Source organism: Silene latifolia, unplaced genomic scaffold (assembly GCF_048544455.1).
Source record: "Silene latifolia isolate original U9 population unplaced genomic scaffold, ASM4854445v1 scaffold_57, whole genome shotgun sequence".
Taxonomy (NCBI): domain Eukaryota; kingdom Viridiplantae; phylum Streptophyta; class Magnoliopsida; order Caryophyllales; family Caryophyllaceae; genus Silene; species Silene latifolia.
This window is the reverse complement of record NW_027413480.1, coordinates 4,518,900-4,535,257: the sequence shown is the minus strand read 5'-3', so window position 1 is coordinate 4,535,257 and position 16,358 is coordinate 4,518,900. Positions and strand designations below refer to the sequence as shown.

The 16,358-nt window shown below is 32.7% G+C and overlaps 1 protein-coding gene across 1 annotated transcript; it reads left to right on the top strand.

Moving 5' to 3' along the window:
* Positions 1-12,589: 12,589 nt before the first annotated feature.
* LOC141639759 (putative ribose-5-phosphate isomerase 2) lies at positions 12,590-15,006 on the top strand. Its single transcript, XM_074448807.1, has 2 exons — positions 12,590-12,736; positions 14,004-15,006. Exon 2 carries the CDS (start codon positions 14,015-14,017, stop codon positions 14,759-14,761), a length of 747 nt encoding a protein of 248 aa, XP_074304908.1. The 5' UTR covers positions 12,590-12,736; positions 14,004-14,014; the 3' UTR covers positions 14,762-15,006.
* Positions 15,007-16,358: the final 1,352 nt, after the last annotated feature.

The following is a 16,358-nucleotide window of genomic DNA, read 5'->3' as shown; positions in this document are numbered from 1 at the left end:
GTTCTTGTATTACTATCTCTAGTAATAGATTGGAGAGTATTAGTATAGATGAGAGTTTGTTGCAATAGCTTATGAGGAAAAATAGAGAGAAAAACAACACAAGCATCAACACTAGAAAAATGAGCAAATGATGCTCTCTTATTAAGGCCAAAAACCGGTGGCCCTCTTCCCATGTAGGGAATCTTGTGCTTTTGTTTTTAGTCTATTGTTTAGAGTAGGTAGAGTGTAGGAAGCCTAGGTGTAAGATGTAGTATGTAAAGGCTAGTGTGATATGTCACAATCACACAATAACCAACATCAACATAAGACAAAAGAGCATCTATTGTGCTCTTATAATGGCCGAAATATTGGTCTTATTTTGGTCCATTTTTGCCTTTTATCATTTGTCCCACAAATGCTTATAAGTCATATGTTTAACTATCTTACATATTTAATTATTAATGTAATCATTTAACACTTAAATATTACAATTAATAATATAATATACACTCCACTTTTTGAGTAGTATACTACAATTATATCAACATATAATGGGTCCCAAAATTACTAGTTAGTTAAAATTACAACTTCTTGTAACTTTAAATAACTAATTATCTCTACCTCAAAACTTATATTAATACCTCAAATAATTTAGTAATTTAACACTTAATTACTAAATTTAATCTTATTTAATCACATTACAATAAGACGCAAAATTTGCACTCTCATAATTAAGGAATTAATTAATCTGTATCTCATACAATTAATTAATTATCTATTTGGGCCTCATCCTATAGGTGTGACCTAAAGGGATCAACTGACCACCACCGTCACACGACAGTAATGTCAAACTCTAGTTAGCCAATCATTACCGATTAATGACGGTCAGTCGACTGTATAAAGAATCATCCCTCACGTATTCTTAGTATGAGATTTAATAATAATATTTAAATCATGTGATCGCACTATTGTTGAGGACACATTTCCCAACAGAGGCTGCCTATCGGGGTGATCTTAAGGCCACTAAAGAGTTATCACAATGAACGAGAGAGCTTATAAGCAAAAGAATCCTATGTGAAGCTCCTACACTTGCTCTACCGAATTTCAACAAGAATGACATAGGCATTGGGGCTTCCCTCTTACAAGAATTCAAACCAATTGCTAACTTTGGTGAGAAATGGAATGATACCAAGAAATCAGTTGAAGAAGAGCTCCACATCCATGCTCAAGCCAAGAAACAAATTGAGAAGTGCAATGTAGCTTGTAAGGCAAGGTCTAAGTGTCCTAAGCAAGCCAAAAGTTTTGAGCCCATACATCTTGTATGTATACACTTGAGCAAGGAAAGGTTCTCCAAAAAAAGGAAGAATAAGCTCATTACAAGAGATGATGGCCTATTCGAAGTCCTTGAGAAAATTGGATCCAATGCCTACAAGGTTAATCTTTCTGGAAAACAAAGAATCCATGACACATTTAACATTGGTGATTTGAGTCCTTATTATGAAGAGGTTGAATATGACAATGTCGAGGATTTGAGGACAAATCCTTTTCAAGAGTGGAAGATTGGAACAAAAAAATGCAGCAACGACAAGCAGCCCTTCACCCGGTTTTGGTCCTTCATCAAAATTGAGGTCCAAAGCCTCTTCCTTGGCCTAACTCTGAAACCCACGGCTAATATGGACATTTTGGAGAATATGGAACAACTTTGTCTAGGATTATTAATCCTAAAAAGGAATGAATAAAAAATTAGCTTAAGAGCACTTTTAAGCTATCCGGATTAGCACGGTTTGAGGAGCAAGTACAATGTCGCTTTCAACCTTCCTCTTTTGATCAAGAAAGCTCTAATGAATTTTTGTGGAGCCTTTTGGGACTCTTCCTACATCAGCTGGGGTCAGAAAATGCAGCACAAGAAGTCCACTCTCTAATTAAATAAGCAAGAGCAAGCAAACAAGGATGATTGTCTTATTAGCTCATCTACTTTATGCTTTTTACTTTCTCTTTATTATTTCAGCTTTGTTCAGTTTGTGTAAGACCTTGGGGCTGTTTTTATGTCTCATTTTAGCATGCCCTTTGTGGCCATTGGATGTAATTTGGATGGCTAAGATTATATTGCGTTGGTCTATATAAACCAAGCAAACCTAATGAGAACATTCAGATTTGAGTTGATAAAAAAAACCTTAGTTTGAAAACTGAGTTTTCTACTTAGAATTCTTCTTGCTTAGGGCGGAAAACCCTCCATTTTCTTAGTGCTTAGGGGATGAATTTAGTCCTTACTTCGTGATCTTGGACGAGATTCCTAGGCTTAGACTTGCTTCGTGATCGTCTCGTCTAAGTCATATCCTTGTTGTTCCCCTCATTTTCATTCACAATACTACACGGCTTTAATCCCATTTTTGAGTCTTATTTCAATAAAAAATCGAGTCCATCACGTTTTAGTCCAGCGCCATTTAGATGGAACGTGTCACATGATGTGCCTCTTCTAAGAGGTTGGTTTCTTGTTCCGGTTTTTCTCTTTGTCTTCCATCTCATTTACAATGTTAATTATTTTTCACCTAAAGGATTTTCATTATTCTAAGGACTAAAATCTTATAAATTCTTTTTCAATTTTTATCTTTGTTTTAATTTTTAAAGTTTTAATTTATTTTTCGACTCGGTTATTTAGTTTAGATCTCTTATAATCGATGCAAGATGATTTAAATTGATTAGTTAATTCGTTTATTTAGATCTCTAAAAATAAATGTTGGAAGGTTTAAATCCGATTTTTGTTTTCAAATTTATTCTTTAAAGTTTCAATGTTTATTTATTTTAGATTTAATTTATAGATCATTGATAATCAATATTGATCGGTGTTATTCGAAAGCTAATTTAAAATCCTTTCTTCTTATTTTAATTTTGATTCTAATAATTTTCGCCGTTGAAGATGCTGGTATAACTAAAACTTCATCTCTTAGAGTGAATTCTATCAATAATAGTGTAATTTAGTCTCCTAAAGTAGGAATTTCTTATGTTATTGCTCCGAACAAAGACAATTATGCTCTTCGTGACAGAAATATTATTATGAATATTGTAGTGCATGATTCTGCTCTTCTTGATATAACAATTGTTATGAATAATGACGAGATTAATTCCGACGAGAATGCTTTGAGTAATGATGCTTCTATTACATTACTAACACAATAGTTAATGCTGTAGAAAACACTCTAAATGTGAATAATATTGTAAATGGAAAAAAAATTGCCAAATGTTCTTAAGCAATCGCAGAAGGGGATAAATTTGTTCTTTTGTGTAAATAGTGCTAGTTCCTCAGAAGTGGAGATAGATGAGATTGATTTTGGTAAGGAAGTTAAACTTTGGTAATTGATCTTGATGGGGAATATTGTTGGAGCAAAACCTTTCTTTAAAGTTGTGCAGGATTTTGTTGATAAACACCAGGATAGTTTTGGTAGGGTTAACTCTCCTTTAGATTTGATTGATATGACCACTGTTTTAAGACAAGACCCTTGGATGAATGGATACAATTCTCTAATACTTAAGCAATGGACTCCCTAAAGTATAAGAGATATGAAGGGAGGAAGTTGAAAAGGGGAATTGAAAGGGGAAAATATTTATCTATAAATATAATAAAAAGGCTAGACAAAGCACCATACTTCACCATTCCCCTTCTATTAGCAGTTTAACAAGTCATGTCATCATCATTATTATTTAAAAAAGAAAAAAGAAAAAGGTTGAATAAATGTGAAGCATTAAATACAAAATTAGAACACAAATAAAATTGTATATATATTTTAAACTAATTAAACATTAAAGTAAATGGTAATTTAAAATATTAAGGGATTTAATATTTGGATAAATATTAGAACAAAAAATAAAATTGTATATATTTTGTAAACTAATTAAACATTAAAGTGAATGGCAATTTAAAATATTGGGGGATTTAATATTTGGATAAATATTAGAACACAAAATAAAATTATATATATTTTTTAAATTAATTAAACATCAAAGTAAATGAAAATTTAAAATTTTGGGGGATTTAATATTTGGATAAATTTTATAACAAATAAAAATTAAATTATGCCACTCAAATTTTTACATTGTTTGTACGGAGTAAACGTTATATCTCCTCTTTTGATATGTACGTATGTACTTCTTCAATTTCATTGAGTTAGATACATAGAGCTTAAAAAGTAATGTTTTAAAAATTTTATTTCATGAAGCGTCTTCAAATGTTATATAGCGTAACAAAATAATACTCCCTCCATCTTAACAGTATCTTTACGTTTTCTTTTTCACATTAAGTCGAGGCGCATGTTACACCATCTCTTTTGATATGTACGTATGTACCTCGTCAATTTCATTGAGTTAGATACATAGATAGAGCTTAAAAAGTAATGTTTTAAACATTTTATTCATGAAGCGTCTTCAAATGTTATATAGCGTAAAAAAATAATACTTCCTCCGTCTTAACAGTTTCTTTACGTTTGCCTTTTCACATTAAGTCGAGGCGCATTTTACACCATCAATATCTTTCATTTTGTATTGATAAAAATTCTAAAAATTTGATATTCTTAATGTATTTACAAAGACGAATCAAACAAGATCTCACATGACTATATTTTCTCTTATAGATTATCGAGAATATTAAAGATTCTTTGAGTTGTGAATAGTGTCCAAAAGCAAATGCAAAGAATTTGTTGAGCCGGAGGGAGTATATCATACTGCAAGTGCATAATATAAAGCGTCTTATGTAAAATCTTTTAAACTCACGTTATCAAACAATTCATATAAAATGCATTGCTATGAGGGAAAAAAATTAAAGCCAATAAAATCAAGTGTTACGATAAGTGAAAACAAACAAATGCAACAAAAAAGCTATATAAAAAAACGTTTTGTAGTGAGAGAAATCAGACAAAATGAAAAATAGAGAGAATCAAACAAATCGCACATTATATAGAGATTTAAAAATAATAAAAAATACTTTACTCCACCACAAACCTATCAACTCCCTCCAAGCCCCACCACCAACATGACTTTCGCGTCTTAGCAACTTGCTCAACACAAAACCCCTTTCGCCCACTGCTCATCACCATCTGCGTCCTTCTGAGTGAGAGTCTTTTATGTCTGACTATAACACGACCACTACCAACCAAATCAAACCCTAAATAAAACAAAAAAAATACTAGAAAGGGGAAAAGAGAAACATTAACTTTGATCAATAATTTCTAATAAATGGATCAATTATATGTTCTACAATCAAATTAGAATCCATAATTAAAGAAAATTAGTTACTAGGTTTGATTGGTAATGCTGTTAAAATTTTAGCAAATTAAGTTTATCGTTTTTTTAAGTTAAAGGGTATGCAAACGTAAAGGGGTTTTACATATTAAATACATTATGTTAGTTAACATGAATATTGATCATAATATTCTCAAATTTATTTAACGACAGTTTTAAAGTTGTGCCATTAGATTTTTTTATACAAACACATACATTCATACTCTACTATGTAAGAAAATACTGGCCAACGATGAAATGAATTACGCGGGTGTCAGATATTTAACTAGCACAGTTAAGTTTGTATCAAAATTATTAATGTTCAATTAAGTAGTTTAAAGTTATCTACATTATATTGTATGTTACCACATCTAACAAGACATGGCAAAATAAACTCGAGCTAATTGACCCGGCTCAAAAAATCTATCCCTAGACACGTAATTGACCCGAACTACATACATATATGTGACCTAAAACCTGAACCGACCCAAACGTGGTATGAGCTTTGTTGACCTGTAATTGACCCGACCCAAAATGAACCGATCCGAAACCACGTAACTAAAAAATAACGCGATAAAACATAACTCTAATTGACATCAAATAACTTGAAATGACTAATATGAAAACACACTTAATATTATTTACGTTAAAATAAAGAATCAATTATCAAAATTAACCAATAAATATTTAGTAATCTTAAATGACTTTTTCTTCTATTAATCATTGACTTGAAAATGACCCGATCAACAAACCCAAAACAAACATGAAACTCGAAGTGACCCCACTTGACGGAAACTAACCCAAAAATGTGACACACGACCTGGCCAGATCTGATCAGATTCGACTTACCCCTTGCTAAGTATATCTAATTACCCGTATAATATCTTAATTTATGTAAACTTGAATATGAAGTTGTTTTGCTTCTCACAAAATACTTGAAGTATAATTCTTATGCAATATTTTTGCGGACCAGTGTATGCAATACACGAGAGATGTCAACAAGTTACAAACTAATGAGGTCACGTTTATGCATAAACTTATATAATTAATCTTAAACAAACCCGTGATTTTCAAGGGTATAAAAACTAGTGAGTGTTAAAATGATAAGGCAAAATGGTGAATCATATATCATCATCATATATCATATCATATATTAAAGCAGAAACCATCTGCCACATGTCATCGACAGATGGCTTCTGCCACGTGTCATCGTCATATTAATTTTGATGTAATCTAATAAGCTAATATTACTAATTAATAATTAAACCATCAATAAATGCATTACATAAATAACGCCAATAAAATGCAATATAAATGATAGGAGATATGTAGAATGAAACAAATTTGTAAATTTTAAAAAACTTACCATAATCTCGCTAGAATCACGGCAAGATATCACAATAGTAGTATCAATTATATATTTAATATTTGTAGCGATAATATTATGGAAGGAATATGAAGATACGTGCTTTGATTTTTGATTTAGTTACCTCGTATTTTGGTCCCTATATTACATGTGCTCATCCCAATTTACTACTCCGTATAACACTGATAATTTTTTAAGAAGAAGATGAACTTTTATGGTAACCATACAAATTCCATGACAAACGAGATTGTTCTTAACTTATATTTCGGTTTTGACCGTATTGCTTTACGCGGTAAGTTAATAACTTTATTAATTTTAATTTACGTCAATATAATTTAGTATTATCTGTTCTAAAACTTTTCTTTTGTTATGTTAACTGTTAATTTTACATAATTATTTATAAGTACATCTCATATCTTTTGTTGTTATCTTCCATTATTTTAGATTTTTACATTTAAACATTAAGTTTGTTTCTTCTAGATCCTATATTCATTATATCAGACATAATAATATTAAAATGAATTGGAATATTATTTATGTTCTCACATTAAGTGCTACATCAAAAACTAATAGTATTGTATACGACTTTGTTATTTGTATAGAATTACCAAAAAATTCAAGTCTACTGCTTTTGAAGTATTGTATTATCGTCATCAAATTGTACAATGTGTGAGTTAATTCCTCTTATTGTAAGGTTCTTATTTGAATGGATGGATGAAATTGCGCACTTTAATGTCGACTCTGGAGTTACAGGCTAGGGACATCATTTCAGATATGGATAACCGAAGGTTGTCATTTTAATTTTAACAATATATGGCTTAGAGTTTACGACGGGTTACTTCGTAATAATTTCACGAAAAAATAGTGTATTGTAAAGTCACATTATCTATAGGAAAGTGTTTACTAATTTTCCTAATAGTTACTTATTTTGATGTAGTCAATAACTTAATATGCAATGGTAAGTTTGACTTAAATTATTGTTTTAAGATATTTGAGTTATTAAAGGTAATTTCCAGTTGTATAAAGTGCAAATCGATCGTATTGGTTTATTTATTAAACAATTAAACAAATAAAGTTTATATTGACCGGATCGAGGTCGAATTGGGTCAACATGTCTTTTAAACCAATTTTTAGCATACACAATTTTGTTTCTTTGTCCATCCTTATTGAATAGGGCCACGATTAACTAGATTATTACAGTAAAAAAGTGTAAATTCTCGCTTAAAAAGAAGGTTATTTATTAACTTGGATATAGTGTAGTATTTCACCTTAACCACTAAATTGACGTAAAACCTGTTAATGTATATATTTTGCTATTGTACTCAAAGTAAATTGAAATACTAGCAGGTAAATGTGTAATGTTACAAACTATTGTCGTACTCCATAGTAAATTATAAAAAATTTTAAAGAGAGATGATGGGGTGCCGTGTTTAGAAACTTTAGAGTGAAGTGGGTCGATTGGATGAAATGACATTACGGAACATTTATATCGAGTGTGTCATTGTCAAAATCGAATATTCGTATTTCATAAATTACTATAATGATAAGTTTGCTACTAATCATAATTTTGATTTTCTCTCTAAATTAAAGTGCGTCATTTAACGAAAGAAGCGGAAGACAATATTTAATTGCCTTGAAACAATCTTACTCTATTCTGATATTGGTTTTAGAAAAAATATATAAAGAAATATAAATTAGCTAAAATTTCTCAAGTAATTCCATAGTATATATATCAGAACATGGGCAATAGATAATGTAGAATTATCAAAAAAAATAATTTAAATACTTAATATTATTTTCAATTTATATAAGTTAGAGTGATTTTAAAGTTACCTAACAACTAATGCATGACATTATAACATTGAAAGGTAATGAGTAAATAAGGTGTTAGCAAAAAAAATGTTATATCCATTTTAATTTTACTGTTCAATCTCCCATTTTAAATTATCTCAAATTAAATGTGTGTTGCATGACAAAATAATTTACAGTATTGAAAGGCGAGTTTTAACATGACTCAATAAACAAAAAAAAAACATAGTATTTGGCTACTTGAAAGGCGAATGATTGAGCGGTGTTGACGGTGAGAGATCGTGATAAGGGAGGGGTCGCAATGGGTGAGGAGTCTCATAAGATTATGAGAAGGGTTATGGGTCATGTATGGGGTGGGGCCGGGATGATGGTGAGGCTGGGAGTACGAGACGTAGAAAATGATGGAGGCAAGGTGAGGTAGGATAGTTGGAAGATGTAGGATATAAATCGTTGGAGAATGGTTAGTTGTGTGGGGGCTGTTGAGACAGGGGTTGGGATGGAAGTCTTGGTCCGAGGTGCACATTGGGTGCGGTCACCGCTATGGTGGAGGGTCTACAGGTGGATCTCGAGGTAGTCGGTAAGTGATGGCGAACGTTGTTTTCAGACGTCCAGACAATGTGGTGGGAGAGAAAATGGGAAAAAAAGGTAAAGAATTTAGAGAACAAGCAAGTGGGATAATATGATTGAAAAAAAAGCGTATAATAATGAGTAAAATTAATTGTATATTGTGTAAATAAACAGGTTATGAAATTTACAATAATTTTATATTTACTTTTCAGATTTCACCACTTATAAATTAAAAAGTCGAGAAAATTTTTTAAAGAGTACTTCGAATAAAAGGAAGCAACATAAACTTATCAAAAGTGTATAGGTAAACAAAGTTAAGTTTTCTAAAATTTAGTTATTCACTACGGAGTATATCAAAAAATATATAAATTTGTACTTTTAATAATATTTTTCGTTACCACTCGTGCAGTGCACGGGTTCAAAAACTAGTTATTTACATAATTTAGTAAATCACGTCCATAAAAGAACTAAGGCTCTGTTTGGCAAAACTAGCTAAAAAGGTAGCTGAAACCTGATAAGGTAGCTGAAACCTGAAAAAGGTACATGAAACCTGAAAAGGTAGTTGAAAATTAAGAGCTGATAAGGTAGCTGATTTTTGTTAAAACTGTTTGGAAAGTAGCTGAAATGGTAGCCGATATTTGACAAAATGACGTAAAAAGACATGGTTGATTATTGCTATCGTTATGTTTTTACTATTATCCTTGTGTTATTGTCGTTGACGTTGTTAGTAATAAAGTCATAGTGGAGTTTTTTCAACATATTTGCATAAGTCTTTAACATGTTTCAAAGCGAATGAGAACAATAATTAATATATCACGATTAAGTAAAAAAAAATAATTCAAACAATATATCATCGAAAATGAATTTTATGCATATAAAATTAGTTCTCTATTAAACTCATACACACAAAATAATAATTAAGTTTCACCCCCAAATTAAAGTAGCAATATTATCACGGATGGTTTTCATTTCCATCGACGACTCGTTCACATTTTCATTACTTGTGACATTATTATCAATGTCCGGCAGTTCTTCATCTGGTATGTAATCTGGATATTCTTCAAAAGCCCTAAATAATAAGTCCTCAGGTGAGTTTTTTCGAATGTAGTTATGCAAGGCAAAAGTTGCCATTATAACATCAATTTGAGTTTCTACTCTAAATTGTGGCATAAAATCGTAGTATTTCCCATCTTTTCTTAAGCACCCCAAATGACCTCTCGATACAACTTCGAAGTGATGAGTGCATTTTATTAAAGGCTTCTTTAGAATTACCCGGCGGCTCATTTTCAAACTGAGACTTGTGATACCTTGTCTTCGAATATGGTACCATATACCCCTTTTTATCAGGATATCCTTTATCCACCAAATAATACCTACCATGTGGTGGCTTTGGAAAGTTTAGTTCCGGTTTATTAATTGCATGAGTAAAAACACGAGTATCATGCGTTGTCCCAGCCCACCCAACAGATATAAATGTGAAACACATGTCAAAATCACATACACCCATGACATTGAAGGTAGGTATTCCCTTCCTTCCTATGTAACGTAATTGGTCAGCCTCCGGAATACAAGCAGCTATATATGTTCCATCAATGCATCCAATACAGTCCTGTTATGCAAATGGGAAAAATATGTTATCAAAGTGACGTAAATGTAGCATTGTTAAACATTAATGTTACGATAATTATAAATTAAATACCTTAAAGTATGGCATATATCTGTCATCGTTTGCAATATGAAGTGGTATATGTGGAAAGGAAGCATCTTCTGGCTTTATGATGTCCCGTGCTAGGCTCATATAACCTCTACTTCTACCACTGATTGCTTCTAAAACTTCATGAAACGATCTGCTATTAGTCTCACCAGAGCGTTGAAATCGTTCACACACATCTCGATTAGAAACACCCAAGGCCATGATATATATAAAGACACCCACTTTCTCAATAACAAACATTTTATTGCTCCCTCGTAATCCATAGTTTAATTGAAGGTCTTGACATAGTTGCTTAAATACACTTGATTCCATCCTAAAAGCATTTACGCACCGAATAGGGTGCCCATTCAAAACCTCTTGCATCCAAATCTCTCCCGTAAAAATTGAAGTCATGCATGGTTCCTTGTAAATATATTTATAAAAATAAGTTGATATGGCGGAAGTAGTACTTGTCGCCATAATCCAAAATAATTTACGCTTTTTCTTTTTTCCTTTCCTCACTGTCCATAATAACCTACGTAACTGAAAAAAAAAAAGAAACAACTCCCCCTATGAAATTAAGCTCTAGAAGTATAATGAAATCAACAACTCCCCCTATGAAATTAAGCTCTAGAAGTACAATTTCTAACTGCAGGTGCACATGGATTTTTGGAAGCCGCTCCTTATCTTTATCAGGTACTAAGTACCATTGTAAGCTGTATGAAATTACTAAGTACAACTCCCCCTATGAAATTACTAAGTACAACTATGATTAAGTAAGCTGTATGAGTCGACACATCCGAGCAATTCATTGACAAAAATCCAACTATTACCAAGGTAAGTATTGGCAGTTATAATAAGAGCATGGTCTGCAAACATTAATCATCACATATTGGGCAAATCATTGCACATATAATCACTCACTAGTAGCAGCCGATTTACCATGGTCCTCTTGTGATGCATTCTCAGTGTGTTGGCATGAAGAACATTTAAGACAAATCAATAGCCAACGACAAGAACAACCTACTATTAAATTATGGTCCTATATTAAACCAATGTGCCTGCAAGTCATAATTTTATGTCTAACCAAACCAATAATAGTTAATAATCATCATCATCATCATCATCATCATAAATAATTTACGATGAATTGAAAACCCACATAATTAGCACTAGCAGAAAAGCATTATACCCAATATATCATAAATTATAAATATAAAGACGCCCAATTTACAGGAATCGACCAAGCAAATAACATGTTTAACTCCTAATAATCAAGCTATCATCATCATCTACATAACCCAACTATAATTTCCATTGGGGTTTCTATTCATAACTAGATAATTAATGGAGCCAATTCAATCAATTCAAGCTAAATTAATGAAAAAGAAATAAACAAAGATACCTCTATCCGTAGAAGAAAGTTGAAGCGTTTACGGTGAGTCGGTGACGGAGCAATCAGACGCTCAACTTTTGCGTTTTGAAGAACTTGGTGAACGGCTGTGTGTTTATTTTTGAGTAAGTCTAATGAGGTTTTTTTAATTGAGGTCATTAAAATTCGGGGCAAAATAGGTAGATAAAAATGAATCAGGTACCTGATTTCTGAAATGCTATATGAGGTAGCATTTCATTTCAGGTACTTTTTTAGTCAAATAAAGTAATTGCCAAACACACTAAAAAAATAAGGTACCTGATTTTTTTTTGCAAAAAAACTACTTCAGGCAAATCAGATACCTGAAGTACGCTGTCAAACGGAGCCTAACACTCGTCTTAAATTGAAGTAGAGGAAAAGAGGAAACTCCATTAGAGAGGATCCGAAGCCCTTTTGGTTAGTGTGGTGGAGCCTGGCTGGACAGTGGGACACAAGTTAGGTTTTTGGTTTAGTTAAAGTGAATTGGGTTTAGGTAACTTGATTAGCCGTATTCATCCATTTCTGTTTGACACACCACTTTCGTCTGCCTCATCCACACATTCTCCTCTTCAATTCCTCCATTATTATACCACCGTGGCGCCAACTCCTTCCAATTAATCCTACTACTTATTCACTCAAGGTACGTACAACCACCTCCTCCCTTCTTTTTCTTGTTTTGCTTTAATAGCAGCTTTGATTTTAGATGTACAATTGAATTTCACCCTAATTTTCTTTTTTTTCTTTTTACCCTAAGTTTGCTTCTTATTAGATTGAAATCGAATTCTGTTGTAGCATATGTTTTGGTCTTTATCAATTACTTTTGATTCTTTACGTTGAAAAGAAAACGTAAAGAATCAAGCTGTGGGGTCTCAACACCACCACTGCTTGCAATGGGTTTTATAAGAATATTCTCATTCATGTGAGGCTGTGACCTAATCAAGTAGCAATACGGATTATTCATCTGGTCGTGTTGGCGGTGTACCAATGTGATACATTGTTGTACACCCATTGCTCAGCTTATTATACAACATTGTCACTTAAGTAAGATTACGTTTATATTCTTTGTAAGGGTATTTTAATCAAGCTAAACAAATGGTTGAGATAGACACTGTACTTTTAAATGGGATGGAAAGATGGATAAAGACACATGCCATTTCTGAAATAAGTTGCCATTCTCTACTACTACCTCCGTTCCCGCTCATTTGTTTACCTTTGATTTTCGCAAAAAGACTAGGAAAAGAGGAGGGGGCTAATTATTAGATGACAAGTGGACCAATTTGGGTGTGGAGTATCAAATTGCCCACAAAAGAAATTCCTAAAATAGAAATGTAAACAATTGACCTAGACACCCAAAAATGGAATAGCTAAACAAATGACCTGGACTAAGGAAGTAATTATTAAGTGTAAGTAATAAACACTAGGATTATTATGTATTTACAAAGTTGACGCAAGTTAAATATTTTATGTCATTTTCCTTGATCAACATGTATGTATGCTTCTACATATTTATGGTATGGGACAAGTCATGAAGCATGCTTCTTCAGTCAGAATCTTATGGTTCAATTCATGCAACATGATTTGTAATTTATTAGGTAATTCGTGAAAGCGATTGATGCCTACACAACTGTTCAAGTTTATGCGTGACTTCCTTAGATGGTTTGCGTGATAGTGAAATGATAACTAAGAAAATGATTTCTTTTACCTAGTTTATCATTTGGAAAGGAGTGAGCTTTTCCATACCTTTCTATTATTTGCAACTTTGTTACAATAAATCATACAATAATTACTCTGTAATAAGTAATTCCGGTGTCCCTAAAAGAATGGTATACTTTGAATTGTGTCGCACCTCTTTCACAAAATCCTAATTCTGCCACTGAGTTCCACACACATGTTTCTTAACTGCACAGATAAAGCAGTCATGGAAAAGGCCAAAATGAATGGGTCATCTTCTCCAGGGATATTAACCCAAGATGAACTGAAGAAAATTGCAGCATATAAGGCAGTGGAATATGTCGAATCAGGTATGGTTATCGGTTTAGGAACTGGATCTACTGCAAAACACGCAGTTGCTAGAATAGGTGAGTTATTGCGCCTAGGAAAGTTGAAGAACATCATTGGTATACCCACCTCAAAAATGACTCATGAACTGGCCATTTCTTGTGGAATTCCATTGTCCGATCTGAATACATACCCCGTTGTCGATCTTGCAATTGATGGGGCAGATGAGGTTGATCCATACATGAATTTGGTTAAAGGAAGAGGCGGGTCTTTGCTTAGAGAAAAGATGATTGAGAGTGCAACGAAGAAGTTCATTGTAATTGTTGATGATACCAAGTTAGTTAAGTATTTAGGTGGGACCGGTTTGGCTATACCGGTTGAAGTTGTGCCCTTTTGTTGGAAATTCTCTGCCGACAGGTTGAGAGATTTGTTTCAGGATAAAGGGTGTGTTGCCAAGTTGAGGACTTTCGGTGATAATGAGCCCTTTATTACCGATAATGAAAATTACATTGTTGACTTGTATATTAAGGAAGATCTTGGTGATTTGAACCTTGCCAGTGATGCGATTTTGAGACTTCCTGGTATTATTGAGCACGGGATGTTCCTAGGTATGGCTACTACACTTATTGTAGCCGGGGATCTTGGAATTTCTATCAAGAATAAGTAGAGACTATACTTGAGCTTTTGTTTGTTCTTTAGCGAAGGTTATTAAAAATGATTCGGAATATCAGTTGAGTAGGCTGATATGAGAAAACTATTCCAATTTTCTTTTTTGTTGGGAAGATGTTTAGAGTTTCCTAGCATTTGCTGATTAATGGTATCAAATTTTGTTGCTTTTGATATCCAACTTGGTTAATGTAGCTTCATTTGTATGTCTATTAATCTATGCCTAGGTATGTACCTCTTCTCAAAGCGCCTCTGGCTTGTAAGTTTACCTTTTTATTTTGTGAAAGTCGAGTGTATGTTACCGTCAAGTGATAGTGAGCAATACCTCATTACTCAAGCTTGGATTCTTACCTTAGGATAAGGTAAGGGTGAGCTCCATATTCCGACACAAAAGACCCAAGCCGTGACATAAGGCCTTCCCTAGTTGGTGATTTATAATCCTACAAGTTTTCGACCATGTATTTCCTCCCCCACATACTTGCGATCTTTAAATTTTAGGATATTATACGGGGTGCCCTCGAGTTTTTCGGTTTTCTATGTTATATCCCTACATTTTTAAAATTCTATAGTGTACTCTTGAACTCTATAAATTAGTCTATACTATGATCTTATTTATCATTCCAATTATTCGATAACTTAATTGACCTATTAAATCGTTTATTTATCATTCCAATTATTCGATAACTTACTCATTTACTTATTAGTTGGCGGCATTACCTATTAACCCACCAAATAGTTTAAAAATCTCATTAAAAGTTCATCAAATCCTCATTATCATGTCATGAATCATAACAAATGTTTTTAATAATAGTTCATGCTTATTAAAAGTGATTTATGATATTTCTCATATAGGGTGGTGATACAACACTAATAAGTCAGAATAAAAGTTAAAATACGGTTGTTTGATAGTGATAAAGTTAATAGAGAGTTAAACTTGGTCATGATGGAGAAATAAGTAAGAAATTCAGGGGTACAAGGTATAATATAAAAAACTGAGGGTTACAACTTAGAAAATCGAAAAACTTAGGAGTACAACATAGAAAACCGAAAAACTTAGAGATACACCGTAGAATATCCCTAAATTTTATTTTATATTCAGAAAATTATAAACCTTATAAGAAGATAAAATGAGTATAAGCCTAAACCGTTTATATAAATATGAGCTGAAAATTAGTGAAATACCTAGCAAAAGTCATTCTCCATGGCTAATATTCTTTTTGACTTTTAAACTCTTTAGAATAATAAATGGTGATCATTTTTTTATAAAAAATAATTACTATTTATCAAAAATGGTTATTTTTTATGTTGTACTAATTTTTATTTTTATTTTTATTTTTTTGATGAGGGAACCGCAACCGCTACCTTTGGTGTGCACTGGTAAACCCTTCGATATATGTAATAGCCTGCAAACCACGTATACTAGGTAAGCCATCCGAGGGTGACAAACTCGAAGTCTATAAGACATGGACTCGGGTAGAACTGGCAAAAGCAACCCGGCCCGATTTACCCGACCCGAGACCCAAAGTTGACTCGAACTACATCACGCGAATGTGACCCGAAGACCCGAATTGACCAGACCCGACCCGAACATGACACGA